The sequence below is a fragment of the Toxorhynchites rutilus genome, chromosome 3 (assembly GCF_029784135.1).
Source record: "Toxorhynchites rutilus septentrionalis strain SRP chromosome 3, ASM2978413v1, whole genome shotgun sequence".
NCBI lineage: Eukaryota > Metazoa > Arthropoda > Insecta > Diptera > Culicidae > Toxorhynchites > Toxorhynchites rutilus.
The window spans coordinates 30,823,002-30,843,387 of NC_073746.1; the positions used below are offsets into that span (position 1 = coordinate 30,823,002).

The window sequence follows — 20,386 nt, forward strand, 5'->3', positions numbered from 1 at the left end:
AGACAACGCTTGGCCTCACACATCTTTGATGACCCGCTAGAAGCTACGGGAGCTCGGATGGGATGTCCTATTGTCCACCGTATAGTCCGGACCTGGCTCCAAATTATTATCATCTCTTCCTCTTGTAATATAACATTCATTTTATTTTAAAGGGGCATACCGTTCTGAATCATATTTCGGACAACATCATATTTCGGACACTTTGTTCCAATATCTTGAAATGCTTAAAGCACAGATGATATAACTATAAAATTAATATCACAATTGCTTCTTTAGAGTAAACCCTTGGTTTCACAATCATTTCATATGAGAACTACATTTGAATTATAACATATTCGGCGAAAATCAACAAAAGGTTTGCTTAGCGTGAGCACGTAGAATTTACCCGTTCATCAATATTGAATTTTTTTTCCGTGTTTCATCAGTTCTCATCATCGTTAACAGTTTACTGTGATTTCCTGCTAAGTGTTTCGCAGCTGACTATAACGTATAATCAAGTGCAATGTAATTTTCGTTCAAAAAATTACAAAATAAAGTGTCCGAAATATGAATTCAATCTGTCCGAAATTTGATTTTTAATAAATAGTGTCCGAAGTTTGATTCTTATTCGCTTCATTCGAAAAGCATTTTATCCGATGATTTTTTGATGTTTTCAATCAAATAGGTACCAAAGTAGAAAGCTTAAAAGCATATTGAACTAATTTATCAAAAATATCAACCAAATAATACCTGTGCATGATGTTTAGATCTGTTTTCTGCATCATATGCCTCAAGCGTCCGAAATATTATTCAGAACGGTAATAAATTGGAATTTTGACACTCGAGTCAAGTTCTAAAATCCATTTGATTTAAGTTCTGTGTTAATAATGGTATTCGTATATACTCTTAATATGTTGTTCCAATAACTTCGTATGCTATTCAAATTCCATGACATAGAATTGATCAGACTTTTTAGTCACTACTCTTCTAAATTGCTCGTAATTCCACAGATAACCTTGAAAAGGGTGCGAAAGAGAAAAAAAGTTTAAAAGTATTGCTTTGATGTACTCGTTTGAGTTTAGGTGTAAATCGCATGAGTTTTCTTGTGTTGCTTTCTCGTTTTGCAGAAGGTCGCTTCCAAATTCCAGTCATGCTGATGGAATAACAATCCAGTTCATCTTCAGCTTCTATGTCCATTTTGTCTCCGCTCGTCTGATTTTGTCTGGCTCCGTTCGTTGGTAACAAGATTTTTTTTGTGGGTTTATTATATCGCATCCCACATTTCGTTCTCACTAAGTTCACTTTGATCGTTCCCCTTTTCGAGGACTGTAGTTTTCTAGACTTTGCTCAGAAAACTTAACATCACATACACTAATCATTTTTATCCAACGTCACAAAATGTCTTGTCTTGTTTCCAAACGTACCGTGCTCCTGCCCGACTAAATAGTTCACCAGTACAGTGTAATCTCCGCCGACTTTCGGAATTTGACTTTTCACGGTCGCCATGTTAAAAGACAAAGTGTAATAATGCACAGCGACAGCCACGATCGTTAAAAAAATTGATAAGGCACAAATTGATAAAACTGCTTGCATGCAAATCGCAAGTGTAGCAACAAAGGAAGAGGCGAAAGGCTTGTTTTGAAAGGCGGTACGGGCAATCCAGTTTGGTGAAACGAAACGAATGAAACATTTAATTGAATAGCTATGAGCTTCCTTCCACATGTCTTGTGAAATGGAGAATTTTGCCGATGAGAATGAATATAGCCCATTCGAGCAGTTCATCAATCATCAATTTTTGAAATTGAAAGAGAACATCTACAGAGATGAACGAAACAGAAGAATCGATATTCTGTACACCCAAACTAACGTTGACAGAAAAGATATCTTCTTTGGCAGAAAAGATGATCTTTCTTGTGTTAAAAGACCATTTGGTCGGTATTCAGTCAGACCGGATCAAGTAACGAAATAAGAAAAAAAGAGTTAATAGTAGCAAACGAAACAGAAGAATCGATATTCTGTACACCCAAACTAACGTTGACAGAAAAGATATCTTCTTTGGCAGAAAAGATGATCTTTCTTGTGTTAAAAGACCATTTGGTCGGTATTCAGTCAGACCGGGTCAAGTAACGAAATAAGAAAAAAAGAGTTAATAGTAGCAAACAATCAAAAAATTCTCAACCTACATTCTACTTTTATCATATTACATATATGTTACTAACAGCCAGGATTATGACATAAATATATTTTGACTGGTCACCGAAATGTGATAATAGTATGCATTCAGAGTCGACCAAGTGCATTCGACCATAGCGACTAGAGAGAAGGTTTTTCTGCCAACCAGAAAATGGAAGAATTTCAAATGAAATATTGGATTTCTCCGCATCAGAATATTTTTCCCTTCGTCCTTCAATAAGCACGGCAAAGTAACTCATTTTGAGAGAGTAAAACATCATAATTACTAAGCTTTTCATAATCGATTCCAAATCTAACCATGGTCTTTCATTACCCGCAAGTACTCTTCTTCAAAATCACCCTAACCCGTTTGTCGTTCAAACATATTTTTTATAAAAATCAAGAATTACACATTTTCAATTAATTTTCAAATTTTCAAGTTTTATTGTATAAATTTAGTGGAGGAAATTCTACTGTTTAAAATCCATTTCGACTGCGTGCTGAATAAATTATATGATTTCATCATCACATTATTCAGTCAAAGTGGACCAAAAATGGTCTGTCGTAAAACCCTCTTGATTGACATTAAAAAGGTTTTTTTTTGAAATATTATAATTACCCGATCTAGTTAAAGAATAACTAAGCGCTGGAGAAAAACAAATGGGAAGAATGATTGAAAGCTACTAAAACTACACAGCTTCTAACTTTGAGATCGATTTACTCGAAATCATAATTATGTTACTTAGTCCAGTCTGACTGAACACCGACCAAATATACAAATAAAAGCACCTTTTTGGAGAGTATTAAAATGTCTGTATGTATGGAGCAGGCCTCTCATACTGTCAGACTGAATACGAGCTTGGGATTATACCCAAAAAAAAAACCATGGCTCGCCTCTCGTTTGAGTATATACTGTACTAGTATAGGAGAATATCATATTCGATGAGGCTTTTAATCTTTTCTGTTGTAATGTATGAGGATGTCAAAGAAGTGCGAAATATTACATTTGAGTGTACAGAGTATACTGATTTCACTTCACTCCGATAGATTAAAACAAATCAATCGAAAAATACTCTGGCTGAAGTTGAAGGAACAAGTAAAAAATTAATTCCTTAGTTTCGAAAATCATAAGATATAAGTCGGAGTGGCCGAGCTTTTACTACGCAACGCGCACAACCTCGCTTCGTTGCCTTAAAGAACAACTTCTGCGTTTCGAAACTTGCAAATTTGCAAACCGCTGTCCAGTTGCAACCCAAAACAACCACAACTGGTTGACCGCTTAGCCCACGTTACCACCTTCCATATATATCGGAATGCTGCTCATTGGATTTTATTGGATTTTAAAGCACCGGTAATTGAATTGACTATCGCTTAGCATCCAGGATCGGTACCTCTCTCATCGTATCAAACAAAAATTCTCCTGCCCTCATTCTTTCCAAGAGAGCACATCTTGAATTGACTCTGGCGAAAAAGAATCGCACTTCGATTGGTAAACACACAAATGCAAATCGGCAACGGCTTCAAACGTGGAGCAACGTGAAATAATTGGCAATATGTGTGGGCGTTACCGATAATCATCGGCACAATATCACACCTTCCGCCAAGGGATGTCTGCAAAAATAGGTAACGCTACGCGCGCTGCTGAAGTGTCATATTCGGAGGTTTGGGCAGCGAGAGGGAAGTTGAAAATTCATCCATATTCAATTGGCACTCGTATGAATTTTCACACGTAGGGGGGTCCTGCTTCGGCGATGACATCGACACCGATCTTCCGCTGCTGTCTGATTAGATGGGCTATGAATTTCAAGAGCAATTCAATTTGAGTCAATTTCCATTCCCGGGCGCAATCGTTCTCCGGTTCCGAGAGTTGAGTGGAGGGCGGTCATCCACAGCAACAGGTGGACTGGTTCGTAGAGGTAAAATTCCATCAAACTTTAGCTGCTATTCAGTCGATCATGAGTGGCATTCCACTAGCAATTTGTCGAGTAGAGTAGTGGGTGGATGTAGGAAACACAAAGAACATTCGAGTTCCACAACGCGGTAGTAGCAGGCAGCGCATACGGAAGGAACTATTTATGGCAAAGTGGCACTGCTGACAAAGCTCTACTGTTGTTATGCACTTTAATGGTTATCTAAAGCTGTTGTGCGGGGGTTCGAGTGCCATTCTTGGCAGAGTAGATACGTGGTAAGGTCCGACAATGTTTCTCGATCGAAGGAATTCTGCATTACATGAGAAAATGTTTCTCCGTCCCCAAGAATAATACCGAAAGCCGATGAACTCCGAAACGACCCAGCAGAGATTACGCCCCGAAAGTTGTTCCCGCTTAGATCCGAAATCGCCTCTTATTTGGCTCAACTTTCTTGTGTTCAAAGCACACAAACTCGTAACATTAATTCTAATTTTATCGTATTAAGAATAATTTACCATACCTGGGAGCAAACTTCTTTTCGAAGAAAACTTTTTTCTTTGAATTCCAAAAAATACGCTCCGGTATTCCGCCGCCTCGTTACCTCCAGAAGACAGCACCCCATTTCTTGTTACCGGTTGGCTGCTACGGTATTCCATTTCCCATCGTTTGTTTGAATTTTTGTTAAATTTTCTCACATACAAATTTATAGCACCTGACGGCGAAGTAGCTTTTCATTCCTCTTTGGCGTCGTGCACAAATTACGTTACGCTAAGAATCCGGATTTTGGACCTCCTCCCCCCCTACGTAACGTAATTTCCTATCTCTAATACACAGAAAGTAACGCAACCTCGACCCCACTCCAACCCTCCCCCCCCCACTTATCGCGTTACGTAATTTGTGCACGACGACCTTTCATCCTCTGCACGATATTAGCCGCATGAGCAGTGTAAATCGATGGGTCTCTGGGGCGCGGTATACTTTATCGTTGCTTTTCACGAGCTCGTTTTATTTTTCTCCAAGTTCAATTCGCGAATTTTTCACCTAATTTCGCGATTTACTTCCAAGCGGTTTACCGCGGATCCGTTAGCTAGCGCGTGGTGACTTCAGATCAGAGCCAGCCCTGGGGGTGGGTTATGTTGAGAGACATACGAAACGGTTGTTGAACCATGTTTTGCTGCCGATACTGGGCTACTGTTTTAAAGGTGTAGCGAGGAACAAATCAAAACACATGTACCGGCTTGTAGCTGGAGGTGTTTTTCAAAGTCTTGTTGAAACATATTTTGCCAATTCTGGCTCGAATTAAATGGAACGTTGATTTCGATTCAGTAGAGCTCAGTTCGGGTGCTATAGGCGATCGACATAAAAGTTCTATCGGAAATTAATTCAGCGGTTATTCCTTTTGTTAAAATCGTTGACAGATTTTTGAATTCCGTATATTTATAGGAATATTACATTTATTTATATGTAATTCTCAAATAAAATTATCAATATAATTTTACATCAAAGATTATATCGTAAATTTCTGGCTGTTTTCATTTATTAAGCTTCTTCATTACATCGGATACTCCCTGCATTACTACCCTACATATTCGAGTATCATTGTAACCAGCCCTAACTTTGTTAGTCCCCTAAATGAAATACGTATTTTATGTAATCCGAACTTTATAATCTATGAAACTCTTGCAAGGAAGGTATAATTCCAACAAAACTTTAACATAAAATAGAGGACTACTAATATTCAGTACATTCGCTCCAAATAGGCACTGTATGATCACCAAGTATGGCTGTGTTACAAAGTTTACAAAAATGTCTGGTCATTCATTGGGTAAATTTTCCAAGATACAGACTATGATGTAGAAGGGTTTTGTCTGCGCAAAACATCTTAAATTTAAAAAAATGCTTTAACAGTAGGGGAAGAGATGATAAAATGGACACCCTAAGGAATATGCCCTTTTACTGCGTCCACATACCGCTATAATCCCCGTCTTCCGGAGAATATTCTAGCCTAACTAACAGTTGTTCAAGATATCGAACTTTTTTTTTTACTATAAATAATAAAAATAGTACATTCTTCGTTAAAAGAAAAAAAGGCCACCAAATCGAATATATATTTTTAATGTCGGGTCAAATGATCACATAGTGGTAGTAAAAAACAATTGCACATATCATGCTAAATGTTTAATTCTACGTTGTTTTGAATCTAAATTTGTTTAAATCATTATCGAAATAGTAGGTACATGTATGAAATGAGCTGAGCCTATTCACCTAGAGTCGTGATTGGTTTTCTAATACGCACAAAGACGTAGTAAGAAAAACAAGAGGCTGGGTTTAAAGAGGCTGAGTTTTGGTTGGAGTAGCAATTTTTCCAGGGCCAAAGCCACATAAGGAACCCCTTTGAGGGCAACTTATGATAAGGTATATTAGCTTTAGAAAACATAACATTGTAAGTCATTATTCAGTGGTGGCTCATTTTACCCCCAAACTACAAAGTAATTTCGAATGCACAACAAAATAATTTAATCACTGAAATCGAACGAAATTACTGTTTACTTCACCTAGAATATGTGAACAGTCGTCCAACTAAGAACAGGGTGGTCAAGAAGTATCAATTGGTTTTTAGTTGAATTATTGAAATTTAAGAACTGGTTAGTTTTGTCACCCCTGTTCATTATAACTACATTTCCCCTATCATTTTTCGTCATCATAGAACATTGATTTTCCAACTATTCTTGCATTGGAGTTATGAAGCCAACGCAGACTAACGTGTAGAAGTAACTCAATTATACATGTTCATGATTCATATCGTGAAATTAGATATGGCGTTGACAATGTATTTAATATGAAATGGGAGTAACATTTCAACAAAAGTCGATACCCTCTGCCCTCATATTACTAATGAAACTGCTCCCAGAATATTAAAACACCCTATGCCAAATTTCAGCTCAATCGGACTTAAGGAAGGGTGGCGCATAGCAGCCAAAGTTTCAATTTTTTGAACATCGAAAAATCACCCAAGGGGGGAGTAAAGGAAAAAAGTTTGTTGATGCCAAATGTCTTAGAATTGCATGAAACGTCGAGATTTACTGTTATCTCGAAAAATATTTTTTTGTCAGAAATTGACTTTTTGGCACTTGGTCGTTTTTGTCTGAAAAATCGGTTTTTAAACGAAATTTTTTTTCGTGATTGTAGTAAATCTAAACGTTACATGCAAATCTAAGACATTTGGCATCAAAAAACTTTTTTGAAAACTCTGATTTTCTTTACTTCCCCCTTGGGTGATTTTTCGATTTTCAGAAAACTAAAATTTTGAGATCTGCGACAATAGTAAATGAAGTCCGTATGAGCCAATATTTAGCAGAGGGTATTTTATCGTACAAATCAACATTTCGCACCAAGTTCCGATTGAAAAATCGAGATAATTATTTTTATTGGCACTTAAAGCCATACGTTTCGTCTCGTATTCCGAGAAAAAACTAAGTCCCAGAGTGACGATTTTTGACAAAAAAATTTTTTTTTGACGTTTCATGCTATTTGAAGACATTTTGCATCAACATTTTTTTTCGAAAACCTCAATTTCCTTTACTCCTCTTTTGGGTGATTTTTCGGTTTTCAAAAAACTCAAACTTTGACCGCTGTGCGTCACTAGTAAATGAAGTCCGATTGTGCTGATATTTTGCATAGGGTAGTTTTTCGTGGGAATCAACATTTTTAATTAAGTTCGCTTTGAAAATTCGAGATGGCCATTTTCATTGGCACTCTATTGTACAGTCTACCCAAGCTCTTTTTTTATCTGTATTATAGTGACTTTCAACTCATTTGGCTGGTTCGTCACTTTTTACTTCCATTTTTGGAAGAATGTCGGGAGTGAGAATTTAACTCGTGACCTAGGCATGGATGTTACCATTACGCCAGATCGCCTCCTCTACCCACTCAAGCTTATTTCATCGCCACTTGTTTCAATTGTATTTTTAACAACTAGATTAGGGAAAAAAATTGTGATGTTTGGGGGTCTTCGTAAGGCACGCGTTGCGCGTACGCTTACAGAACAATCGTTCGTGAGTAATGTTACCCTATTCACTTGTTCTTTTTTTTCGTAGCAAAAATTTGCTTAACGAGAGTGAATTTAAGTTTGGTATACGATTTGTGCACTTTAACTGTCTCCGCCTAGCTTACCATGGCCCTAATATTAAATTTTATACTATGAGCGTGTTTTCTTCGATCGACATAAAGAAAAAATGCCGTATTTATTCACAAATATAGTTAAAAATATTTAAATTCTATACGATTTCAAGATCAGATTTCGACTTGTGATTCCTCACATTATATTTGAAAATTTATGTAATCAGGTAAGCATATATCTGCTATATAAATGAAATGCCAAAAAAATTCTTCATTACTCTTGAGCTCCTCGTAGCTCACCGTTTACCATACTACACAAAAATGGTGAGGTAAATTTTAAAGAAATGTGTTTGCGGTTTTGATACGACCTTTTTTGTCAGGCTGAGAAGACAGATGTAATATCAGACATTTTGGAGTAAATTTCAAAAGTTTTGAAAATGGTAATCCTGTCGGATTTGAAAACTCTTTGGGAATCATACATCACTTTTATGTTCTGAAAATTACAAGCTTAAGCTTTCCAAAACAATGTCGCGTTCGACTCTCTTTTAAAGGCTCCTTTATTTTCCGCTAATTGGAACAAAGAATATGATCTCATTGCTCTGCAGTCAACCTTGAACTCCTCTCCCCCTGCTGTGCTTTTTTTCTACTCAAGGCTCTGCATACCCAAGTAGCTCAAAGTATGATGAGCCAATAAAGTTTCACTTGTAAAGCGGAACCGAAAAAAGGACAAACGAAAACTTAAAAAAAAGTTATTACAAAGGGAAAACACTTCCAAACAGTCGCAGCCTAGAAGATATAAAATAAAAAGATATTTTTATGTCGGCATCTCATTAACATAGCGTTTCTCTGTTGTGCTCTGGTATATTTACAGATAAAGCTGAAGAAGATTCTCGGGCTGACAGTATGCAGCAATGCGGGACTGGACGTTTCCTCGACAACAGGTGTCCTCGCCTATCCGGCTGGGTAAGTTTTAGCAGACGAAAAAAATATGCCCAGTATATTACATTTCCACCTCTGTTGAATAGTTTGTGTGTGTGACTTGTGAGCGTGTTTTATTATATATGAATATGGAAAATGGCGTGTTCTACTATTTGACAAGGCATCATATTGGCCTTCGAAAGCTAAGGTGAAACGAGATCAATGAATCGAAAACGAGAGGCAATTAAATCTGCTCACGTTTTGACGCATTCATATTCGAGAGTTCGATTTTCTAACTATTGTGTGTTGAGGTGTTTGGAAATTTTCGAATCGCTCGGCGCCTTACAACTCTTCAACGACTTGGGACTGTCTGACCCAAAACAGCAATCAGATCCTTTAAACACAACGTGCCTTGAATTGCGATGTAGCGATGACAGCTATGTGCCTACCTTTTGATTTACATTTCGAAGTTCAGTTGGGCCGGTTGGAGAGCGAAACCTCTCGTCGCGTCGCAGTCATCGTTATTCAAAACACAACGTGACTGATGCTGATGCCCCTTTCGGGAAAGCATAGCCATTCCAATGGTCATAAAAATAGCCACACCGCACCGCACCGAAACATTCCACAACTTAACTTTCGAAAGCTTGCGAAACTGGTCAAGATGTTGCGAACCCTTACCCGTACCGCCCCAGCATCATAACCGTAACGAAATTACCCGGAACGCCAAAATGATGAGGTTATATTAGATTGTAACCATGTTTAGGGAGAAAGAGCCCCACGCGTAATAAGCAATTACCCAATCCCGAAGCCTCGTGTAGGTCTATCATCTGCGCTGGACAGTTTCCTCTCGATTTTGGTTGGTCACGGATTCGTTATGCAATTACAAGTTTAATGTTGGTTTTTTGTTTTCATTTTTGCACTCAGTTAAGAAACCGCGTTTTTTCTGCATATGCGTGTCGTAATCCGCTCTAAGAACCCAGCACTCTGTGGCAGGGTTACCATATCTACGTAATAATCTGTATTTATACAGATTTTTCAGACTTTTTGAAACCAAGAATCTGTAGATACAGATTAAAGATTTTTTAGGTTTTCATACAGATTTACAGATTTTTCAAAATAACGATCCAATATTACTTATGGTTTGGTCTCAAAAATATGGTTTCCCAACTCATCAATTTTATTCATATAGCATTCGAATCAGTCTGAATGAGAGTAACTTTGGCATCCATGTGTAGCGTGTGATAATGGTTTCTCATGTTCAATCTAGGGCGAAAAGATGCTAATTCTGCGTCATCAACTAGCTTTACAATAAATAAATATTACTGTTTATCTTTTTCCTACTAAAGCACAGTAAATGCGAATTTTTACATACATACCATTAACATCGTCAAATTCATGATAACTATGCCAACCAATGATACTAAAGCTAAGATTACTTCAAACGGTCCATTTTTTGACAGTAGAGATCATAATTTAGTGTATTACACTGAAATTTTTTTTTAGGTTTTCCCACGTGCCTATAACTTATCATCACAAGAGAACAGCTGATCAGATTTGAGTCGTCTATATATTGTTGTATCTGTCTCCAATCAAATTAGAATGATAGAATGCTACGAAGAATATTTAAAAAGTAGAAGGGTCTGAGTCTATGGGCACGGACGGTAGTTTGACGTAGGACTGTGATTGTTCAGAACGGTTGTTTTTTTTAAATGTAATTCTTTTCATTGTTCAGAGATCTGTTAGTTTAACTTAGGAACATAACAGGGTGGAATGGTAGATGAAGTATATGCGGATCAGCAAACAAAAAAAAATATCGTCATTGATTACATCGAATATGAATTTTATGGGGAAGAAACAAAAACCAATTTGAAAATACTTACGATTTCGTTATATTTTGAGGTAAAATACACATGAAATTCGTTCGAATCAAATCTATCCATTCGAACTTTCGAAAATTACATAATTCAAACGTAACGCTTATTCTAGTTTCCGTATAAATGAGTTTTTTCATCTGGCTTCTCTGGCCACTTTTTTCTTGCGAATCCCGTTCGTTTGTTAAATCAGTATTCACGTTTTTCGGATAATACGAGCTCAAGTCGTATTGATTCTACTGCTCAATCTATCATAGGAGGAATTGAGTCATTGAGAATTATGAATATGAGTCATAAAGATTATTAATATACCATTTCGTTTCATTGTTGTGATGCGATGTAATGCCGGTCTCAAGAAGTCCTTGAATGATAATCGATGCCAACCTCCTAGTATTGATATCATTTTCGCTGTACAATTGCCAATGTTGCCGCAGCTCGGATGTTCGCTTAAGTTCGCTTAAGATGTTCATCAACCCCGTAATATACAGAAGTCATTCACTAACTGGACTATCTTCAACTGGGCTTATCTATAACTGGGCGTACGTTAGCCCAGTTAGCAAAGCAGTTATGTATCAATAATAGATGTCATCTTCAATTTGAAGTATAGCTTTTGCTGTTTGCAGTGCAGTTAGCAGTCCATGCATTGTGATAGATTATGTCCTTCGTTACAAGTAAAATTAATGACAGTCATTCTTCGTTTGGTATAATGCCTAGGACAAAATATATGAACTGAAGAATTATCAAACGATTATTTTATTTTACGTTTCCTTCTGAAGTTTGCATCTCTCAAGCGTACGTACCGCGAATTTGCTTGATTTGATGAACTTCAGGCACTCAGTTCGCATGTTGTTTAATCAATAGTCGTTTTCGCAGCAAATGGTTATCAACATTCTGCCTAATCATCAACTGGTATGCGTAGAAATTCAGTGAGCAGAAGATATGAAGACGTATCCTTCAATGCAATCTTGAATAACCGAGCCATAGCGTTGTGTTCGTATCCGCTCTTGTAATCCGTGTTAGGAAAACAATTTTCGAGTGTAAAAAAACAGTGTAAAGTAGTGTAAAAGTAGATCCGGATTGCATGAATCAACAACTTCTACTTTTATACTATAGAGAATTTAAACCTGAAAGTTCGTTCGCCTCTAGTGTCTGCTCGATTTTCCCAGGTTCCTAAGTTTAGGACACCGTGTTAAGGAAACATACTCCAATTTGCACTAAGGCAAGCGAGTACAAAAGTACTCGCAGTCTGCATTTATCTGCAAAGCCGATTCCCCCAGACATCTTGGTTTTGAAGTTTGTGTTAGGCAAACACATTTCAGTCGGAACAAAAATGCCCCCGACTTGTATGAATTTGCAATGCCAATTCCCTCAGACACCTTGATTCTGAAGTATGTGTTAGGGAAACACATTTCAGTCTAAACAAAAATACCCCCGACCTGCATGTATTTGCAATGCCAATTTCTCCACGCTCCATGGATTTAAAGTCTGTGTTAGGGAAACACATTTCAGCCGGAACAAAAAATATCCCCAACTTTCATGTATTTGCAATGCCGATCTCTCCAACACTGCTTGGTTTAGAAGTCTTTGTTAGGGAACATAGAACGATTTCCCCAAGGCTGCTTGGTTTTGATGGCTGTGTTAGGAAAACCGTAAATCGGACCAATCAAAACGAGACAGTTAGGACGTTTAGATAAAGGTTAACATTTTACAGTTTTTCAATTGTTTATCTAATGAAAAATTACATTTTATTAATTGCGATAGAAGCGTAGAAATATTCCCTATCAATTGATGCCACCATCTTTCCGATCCAGTAAGAAATGTTCGAATTATAAGCATTCGGAATCTTTCATTTTTTCCTGCATGTTCAGTATTTAGGTTTTCATTTTGCTCCCCACATACTCCGGTTAGACGTAGTCCCACGACAAAACTAAAATCGATTATTATCGGTTACTAAACAATTCTTCATAAGTATTACTTTATTTTCTGTAAAGTTTCATCAATCAAAACCGTTGATTCTTAAGGAAATCGTCATTTATTTTCCATAAAATAAGACCCGAGATGATTGTTATATTCCTCAACTACCTAGAAGTAAAGGGTTAGCGACTTGACAGTCTTTTGTCTTCGTGTGAACGAACGCTTAAAATATTTTAATGATCTGTCAATGTCAAAACGTTAGTCAAAATCAATATTTTCAACTAGGTGAAGTACACGAACGAGTTATTTCTCGAATGTTGGCGAATTGCATATTTTAAAGCAATGCCGAAATGTTGCCAAAGCAAAACATCAGAAATGCAAGAAGCAAACCAAACAGATCGGAAAATTATTCCGACATCTTTCACCCGACTGTATCTATAACAGCAAAATAGAGCCAACGAGCAAAATTTTGTTTAACACTTTAAACGCCCGTCACTCAGATGTGGGTGACACTTTTCTCGTTGAATTGGAATAGGATTTTCAAATGGAATTTGATAGAATAGGCACTTACATGTAAATATGGGATATGTAGAATATTCAAAAAATCAAAAACATAAAAACAAAGTTTTTATACTATACTTGTTCGATATTAGAAGAGGCCTACCTTCGAGTAAAACCCCCCCGGGAAATTAACAAAAATATCGGCTCAGGAGAGCGAAGTGGAATGATGTGAATGTATATGTATTGTAGAACTCTGAAACCCTTTTATGTTAGAGAATATTTTTATGTTCCCAACCGAAAAGGCAATAAAGTGGCCATTATTGTTTGTCTTGTAATATCAGTCCAATAAAATATAATGTAATTCAATAATAAATATTGTAAAGTAATGTAATGTTGTAAATACAGTGTTGTTATTAAACGATGGGTGTTTTCAAATGGACAAAGTGAAATTTATTTGAGAATACAGTCCATGCCCCTGAGAACCAGACAATACTTTTAAACGGTTTTATTTAGCATGACCTATTGTAAGTATGTTTGTATGTTTATCTGTAGAGTTGTCCCACATCAATAGAAATTTAACCTCCTTCCTGTTGACCGATTGATCTGAAATTGGGAACACGCCTTAATCTCTGCTGTCGTTATAAAACTGCATATTCCATGATCTTGAAAATCCAATATGGCGGACTACATATTTTATCAAAACTCCATCAATATGGGTATCAAATGAAATGGCTTGACTAGTAGAACACAGTTATTTATGAAAACGCAAACTCAAAATGGCGACATTTTTTTCTATCCATCAATATGGGTATCGAACGAAAGGGCTTGACTAGTAGAACATAATGATTTGTGAAAATGCAAATCCAAAATGGCGATATTTTTTTTTTCAAAACCCATTCAATATGGATATCAAATGAGAAGGTCTGACTAGTAGAACACATCAGATCATGAAAAACCCTAGTTCAAAATGGCCAATTACTTTTATTTATACAACTCCCGTATAGCGTGATTCCACCCCAAATCAGCCGGTTGATGACCCGACCCTCTACGATTTTTTTAAAACATGGTACAAATGATGGAAACTACCCAACATTACATTTTTTATTATTATATGATATGATTATTAGGGATTTATTAAAATGATTAAAATGATTCTTTCAAAAAATTGTAACTCAAAAAACAAATGTCTGATTAAAATTTGATGTTGACAAACTTATTGGAAAGTCTATAAACCGCTTAAAAAAAAACACTCAAAATCAAAATCAAAAAATCACAAAATCAACAATTTTGAATCTTTTCTTCTAGAGCTTCGCACTATTTCGTCGTCACTACTTCCCTCGCTTTCAGATTTACTTTTACGCCGCCCGGTGAACATTTTGAGTATGAAAAAAACACATGTGCGTCTAAGAAAAAAAAACTTCCTAGTTGCGCAATTATTGCTCATTCTCAGAAAAAAAAATGCAGCTTGCCTCTTCTTTTAGTTTTTTATCTACCAAGCGTGAAGAACAAAGAAAACGAATCACGTAGAAAGTCGAAGTTACCAAATGTGATATGGTTTATGACGATTACTTTCACACAAAAGTGATATATGTTATTGGTATGATATATTTACTGAATCTTCGCTATCGATTGAACCGAATACTCCATAGTCTCGAAAAAATTTTTAATTATTCATCGTCATCGATCAAAGTACAGAGAGAAAATACGTTCGGTTGAATTTATTTTTTTATTATCATTGACAACACTGTATAATTGGCTGAAAAATTATTTTCATAAGTTTTCTAATCAACAGTCAGTTGATTTCATTCCGATTCAACAGAAAAGTAGTCCTGAGTCGAACACGAATTCATTATTATTGTTGCCCGCTTATTTCTCTTGCGCATCGACAATTGGGCCCCGCAAGAAACTCGACCGAATCGCTTTGGGCGACGAAGGTGTTAACTTGGATTACATAATAGAGTCCAATATTCAATTTTAGAAATTTCTCATTCACTAGTTGCGCTATTCTTGAATATATTTCTCAAAAGAAATCTGCGCAATTAATTCACATTACTTATCATAGTTTTAAAATCAAAGTTAAAACTCACATTCGCAGTCTTCAAAGGTGAAGTTTTGTCCAAAAATTTAGCTCATATTAATCATAAGGTTTCGAATATGAATATAAACAAAATTGTGTTTGTCTCCGAATGTTTCCTGCATTTTCAATTGGTCATTTCACAAATGATACGCCTGGAGAAAACATTTTTTAAATTGTTCCTAGTGACAATTTTTTCCTTAATTACTTAATATTAAACAACTAACAATCTGAATGAAAATATTAAAACGGAAACTTTAACGATAAAATATTTACTCTTCCAACTAATATGTTTTATTGATGTTAGCATAAACGCCTTATGAAACGATCACGGTGAAAAGCGGAAGGATTTTCAACCCATTGCGTTTGGAGGTGACACTATCCTAGACCAGTTGGCGGGCGCCTAGGAATACCTACGCGGGCGACCGGTGGACCGGGACTACCCTGTTATAAAAGATGACCATAATTCCTTTATTTTTTGTAAACTTCTGATAAGTATTTACTGAACAATGTTTTTATGTTTATGTTTAAAAAATATTTGCTATAATTCTTCTTCGCGTGATATTTTTCGCATGTATCACCAAAATAATCAGTTTGTAGTCTTTCGCACGGATGACAACTTTTATTTATAATATGAGTAGTGTTATCTATTATTCGTAGTAGCACCGTTTTGGTTCGCGAATAAGTTCACAACACATTGAAAAAAGTTGAAATAGAAAATTGTTGTATAAATTATAATATGAGTATACTTTTTTGCTGTGGTGGCTGAGAGCAGACAAACGTCCGCAAAGGGTTAATACAGATTTCGATACAGATTTTCTGAGAAAAACTCATATAGAAAAATTTTTTGAGACCAAAAACACAGATTTTATTATGGCAACCCTGCTCAGCGGACGCGCGAACTTCACGCCGATGACCAACAGAGATTCGATCAGAAGCCACCCGCGCAATAACCCTTACCTGCTGCCGTGCCGTGTCTCAATTTGGGTCGAATAAAGACAGACAAACGGATGGGCGACAGCAAGTAGAAAAACATACAAAACTCGATTTGTTTCTGTGCTTTACGATTCTCGGAACGCTCTGCATGCTAACAAGAATCAAGTTGTTTCTGTAATGTACATATTTGAGAGGCACCTTTGTCGCATACCAAGCGCAGAGGGGAGGACCTCGGAAATCCCCCTGTTGCATACGCTACTATTGCCACTGTTTCTTCTGAATAAGATTAGTATTTTACCTATTTTGTTGGAGAAAATTGCGTAAAAGATAATGAAATTTATTCGAGATCACAACAGTTTATCTACAGAGTCTATCGTGTTACTTCTGAATGACCCACATAACGTGTCGAAGAACCTTGGGACACATTCTCGAACCCTAGCAGTACTTCCCCTCCCGCGGAAGGTCACAGACCTAGACGACGGATGTCGTCATCGCTTAAACCGAAGAACGCGGTGAGAATGATGCGTTCATTCAATCGCGCTTGATCTCGCGCTCCGTCAAAATGTCGTTACGCCCATACGCCACCTGAAAATGGCTCGCCAGGAGGTCGAAAACAACACAAACACGCACACTGGCGGGGGCAGTGGCGGCTTCTGAGGATATTACGACGGGCACGGTGCTGCTCCCCGGCGATAGAGATTTATGTTAATTCGATTGTTTACACTTGCGAGTCGCAAAACGCAATAACTGATGTTTGTGCGCAGAGCCACACCACACCGCACCACGCACTTTGGTGCCGAACGAGGCGCGTCATCGACAGCGCGCGGATCGACCTGTTTTTGAGTGGTGCACAAGGGGGGACAGATGGTTGCATAATCCGCTGATGCATATGACCGTGAAAAGTGTGTACACTTGCCACACGGCGGAGGTGTTAATTACCTTTGAGGGGGCCAATTTTACGAATCCCCCGAAAATTGTTTGCAGAGGCGGTTCCATTGGAAAAAATATATATATCTCTGTGGCTGTGAATGAGAAATATGCACATTAATATTACATCAACATAAATCTTCTCACTTCCAAATGCTTTCCATTTATGGGTCGACAATCGATTGGCAGCTCTTGATTACAGTATTAACGAAAGTTCATACGCGAGGTTTGCTCTGAACGCAGCATAATGACAAGCCATCAATATTGCGTGTGGGCTCGCTAACTCAGGCTTTTGATGTTGCGGCTGATGGGAATATTTGCATTTATGTTTTGCTTCGGAATCATAACCTTTCGAGGGGATTTTATTTTTGTTCTGATAACATGGCTATCGGGAGACTTCTATATCCCAACATACAATGTATAAAACACGAATGAATTGACAATAATCTCCAACCATTTTGTTTTATCATCTTTTCATTGACGATAGAATTGATATACATGTTGAGGAAATAACATAAATTGTTGTTTTATATATGTTTATTGTACCGCCTTGTAATGAAAAAGACTGATTAGTGCTTGCCAATATATTTGAAACGCATCCAGAAGCTGGGATTGAATAAAGTTTTTATTTGATGTGTGGATCTTCAACACGAAACGTGAATATTCGAGGGGATCCTAAACAAAGGAATTTGAAATTTGAGTAATCTAGAATAAACGAATCAAAAAAATCCCTCTCGTTTCCAGCGAACAGTTATTTAATTGCAGTAAGCTGAAGCTTTATAAACTATTAAAAATTATGAGTTGCTGAATAAGTGAAAAGTAATACGTTCCACCGATGAATAATTTTACAGTTTTTAAAGTACCAAATTGATATGAATTATATACTTCTACGACACACTGACCACATATAGGCCGATTACCAATTCGTCGGTGTCTTTGGAGAAACTATCGACCCTAAAATTTAAAAAAGTTACCCTATACGAAATGTTCACCACCTTGAAAAAACACCCTATGCAAAGTAACAGCTCATTCGGATTTAAGGGAGAGTGGCGCAAAGCGATCAAAGTTTGAGTTTTTGAAAATCGAAAAATCACTCGAGGGGGGAGTGAAGGAAGTCGGGGTTTTTGATTTGTCTTAAAATTGCATATCGAGATCTAGTGTCATCTCGAATTTTTTTTTTGTCGAAAAACGGCACTTTGGGACTTATACCCTATGCAAAATATTAGCTCATTCGGACTTCATTTACTGGTGCCACAGACGTTTAAATTTGAGTTTTTTGAAAACCGAAAAAACACCGAAAATCTGAGTTTTGAAAAAAAAAATTTGATGTCAAATGTCTTAAAATTATTTAGTCAAAAATCGTTTTTTTAGGAGGAAAAACGACCAAGTGCCAAAAAATATTTTTTTTTATTTTTTTTATCCTATTTATTTATTTAAGGCTCATTAGCATTTTAGCTGTAACAGAGCCGAATTTTAATCGTGTACATGTCACATGGTTATCATATCTATATAATTAGCACATTACACAGTTGCCATTCGCCAGTATTCCTTCTATACCATTACATATGGTACATTCACACAGTAGCCATTTAGGCGTAAGAGTTATTCTTTCTGTTCTTCCATTATCCAGTTGGACCACCGGACAGCGGAGACAGTTGATTGATCATTATTGAGTTATTTATAGAACAGTAGCCCGATGTTTCTGGCAGAGCAGAGCAGTTGTATGGATGAATCGATCTTATTTCGACCGTGGATCGATCTCCATCGCTGATGATTGTTGCGTGGACGTAGCTATTCTGTAACAACACAAAAATGGTCAATGAGGGCCCTGAGTTATGAACTCACGATCGATCGCTTAGTAAGCGAACGCGCAACCAATGTGGCTACGGAGAACCCCAAAAAATATTTTTTTGACTAAAACAATTTCGAGATTTGTGAACCTCGATTTTCGGTGATTTTTCGTTTTTCAAAAAAAAACTCAAATTTTAACGTTTGTGACACCAGTAAATGAAGTCCGAATGAGCTAATATTTTGCATAGGGTATATTAACGTGCAAATCAACATTTCGTAGCAAGTTCCGAATGAAAAATCGAGATAACTATTTTTATTGGCAGCCAAAACCATACTTTTGGTTTCGTACTCTGAAAAAAGTCCTAGAATGCCGATTTTTGACCAAAAAAAATTCTAGATGACACTAGATCTCAACGTTTGATGCAATTTTAAGACATTTGATATTTAAAATTCCGAAAACCCCGATTTTCTTTACTCTTCCTTGGGCAATTTTTCGATTCTCAAAAAACTCAATCTTTGACCGCTTTGCGCCAATCTCTCTTAAATCCGAATGAGCTGATATTTTGCATAGGATGTTTTTTCGAGGTAGTAAACATTTTTTATGGGGTAACTTTTTGAAATGTGAGATGATCATTTTCATTGGCCCTTAGGCAGGGGTGCCCAAACTTTTGGGCATTACGGGCGACTAATTGTCCAAATGTTACACTGCGTTCTACCAACGTTGACTGTATCAAAAAATCATTAGAAAATAAATGTACACGATAAAACAATGTTTTAACTCTCCTCTTCTCGCGCAAAAAATCATAACTCCTACACTCTCGCACGGTATCACAGACTGTGCGTGACTGTGTGCCGCTATTGTGTATTTTTTTTTACATTACAGGTCGGACTCGATTATATATAATCGCAATTTCACTTTCAACGTAAATTTTCAAATCCTATACATAATCGAATCACAAAAAAAAAGCTATTTTTTAATTAATTTTTGACATTCATACATTAATGAAAAAATTGTTTTCTTGAGACTCGATTATGTATAGAATTTGAAAATAATTGTTGAAAAAAAAGGTCGAATATAAATAATCGAGTCCGACCTGTATTGGTATTTTTTAAAGTAGAAAAATATAAGATAACAAAATGAAAAAGCTCAAAAAAATATTGTTTCTTCCACATCATTCAGTTTCATTTGTCATTTAATTTAGTCTCCTCAAAACAGGATCATTGATTCTCAGTCTGTGAGATCGTTTGCTCGAGTATAAGAGGATTAATTAAAG

At 36.7% G+C, this 20,386-nt stretch overlaps 1 protein-coding gene across 8 annotated transcripts in view; it reads left to right on the forward strand.

The window, feature by feature from the left end:
• The window catches only part of LOC129775144 (uncharacterized), a 378,096-nt gene that overhangs the window by 311,081 nt on the left and 46,629 nt on the right, over positions 1-20,386 (forward strand). For all 8 annotated transcript variants that reach the window (XM_055779483.1, XM_055779484.1, XM_055779487.1 and 5 more), the window contains one exon: positions 9,052-9,143. In XM_055779483.1, coding sequence (XP_055635458.1) covers positions 9,052-9,143 — 92 coding nt within the window. The remainder of the gene's footprint in view (positions 1-9,051; positions 9,144-20,386) is intronic.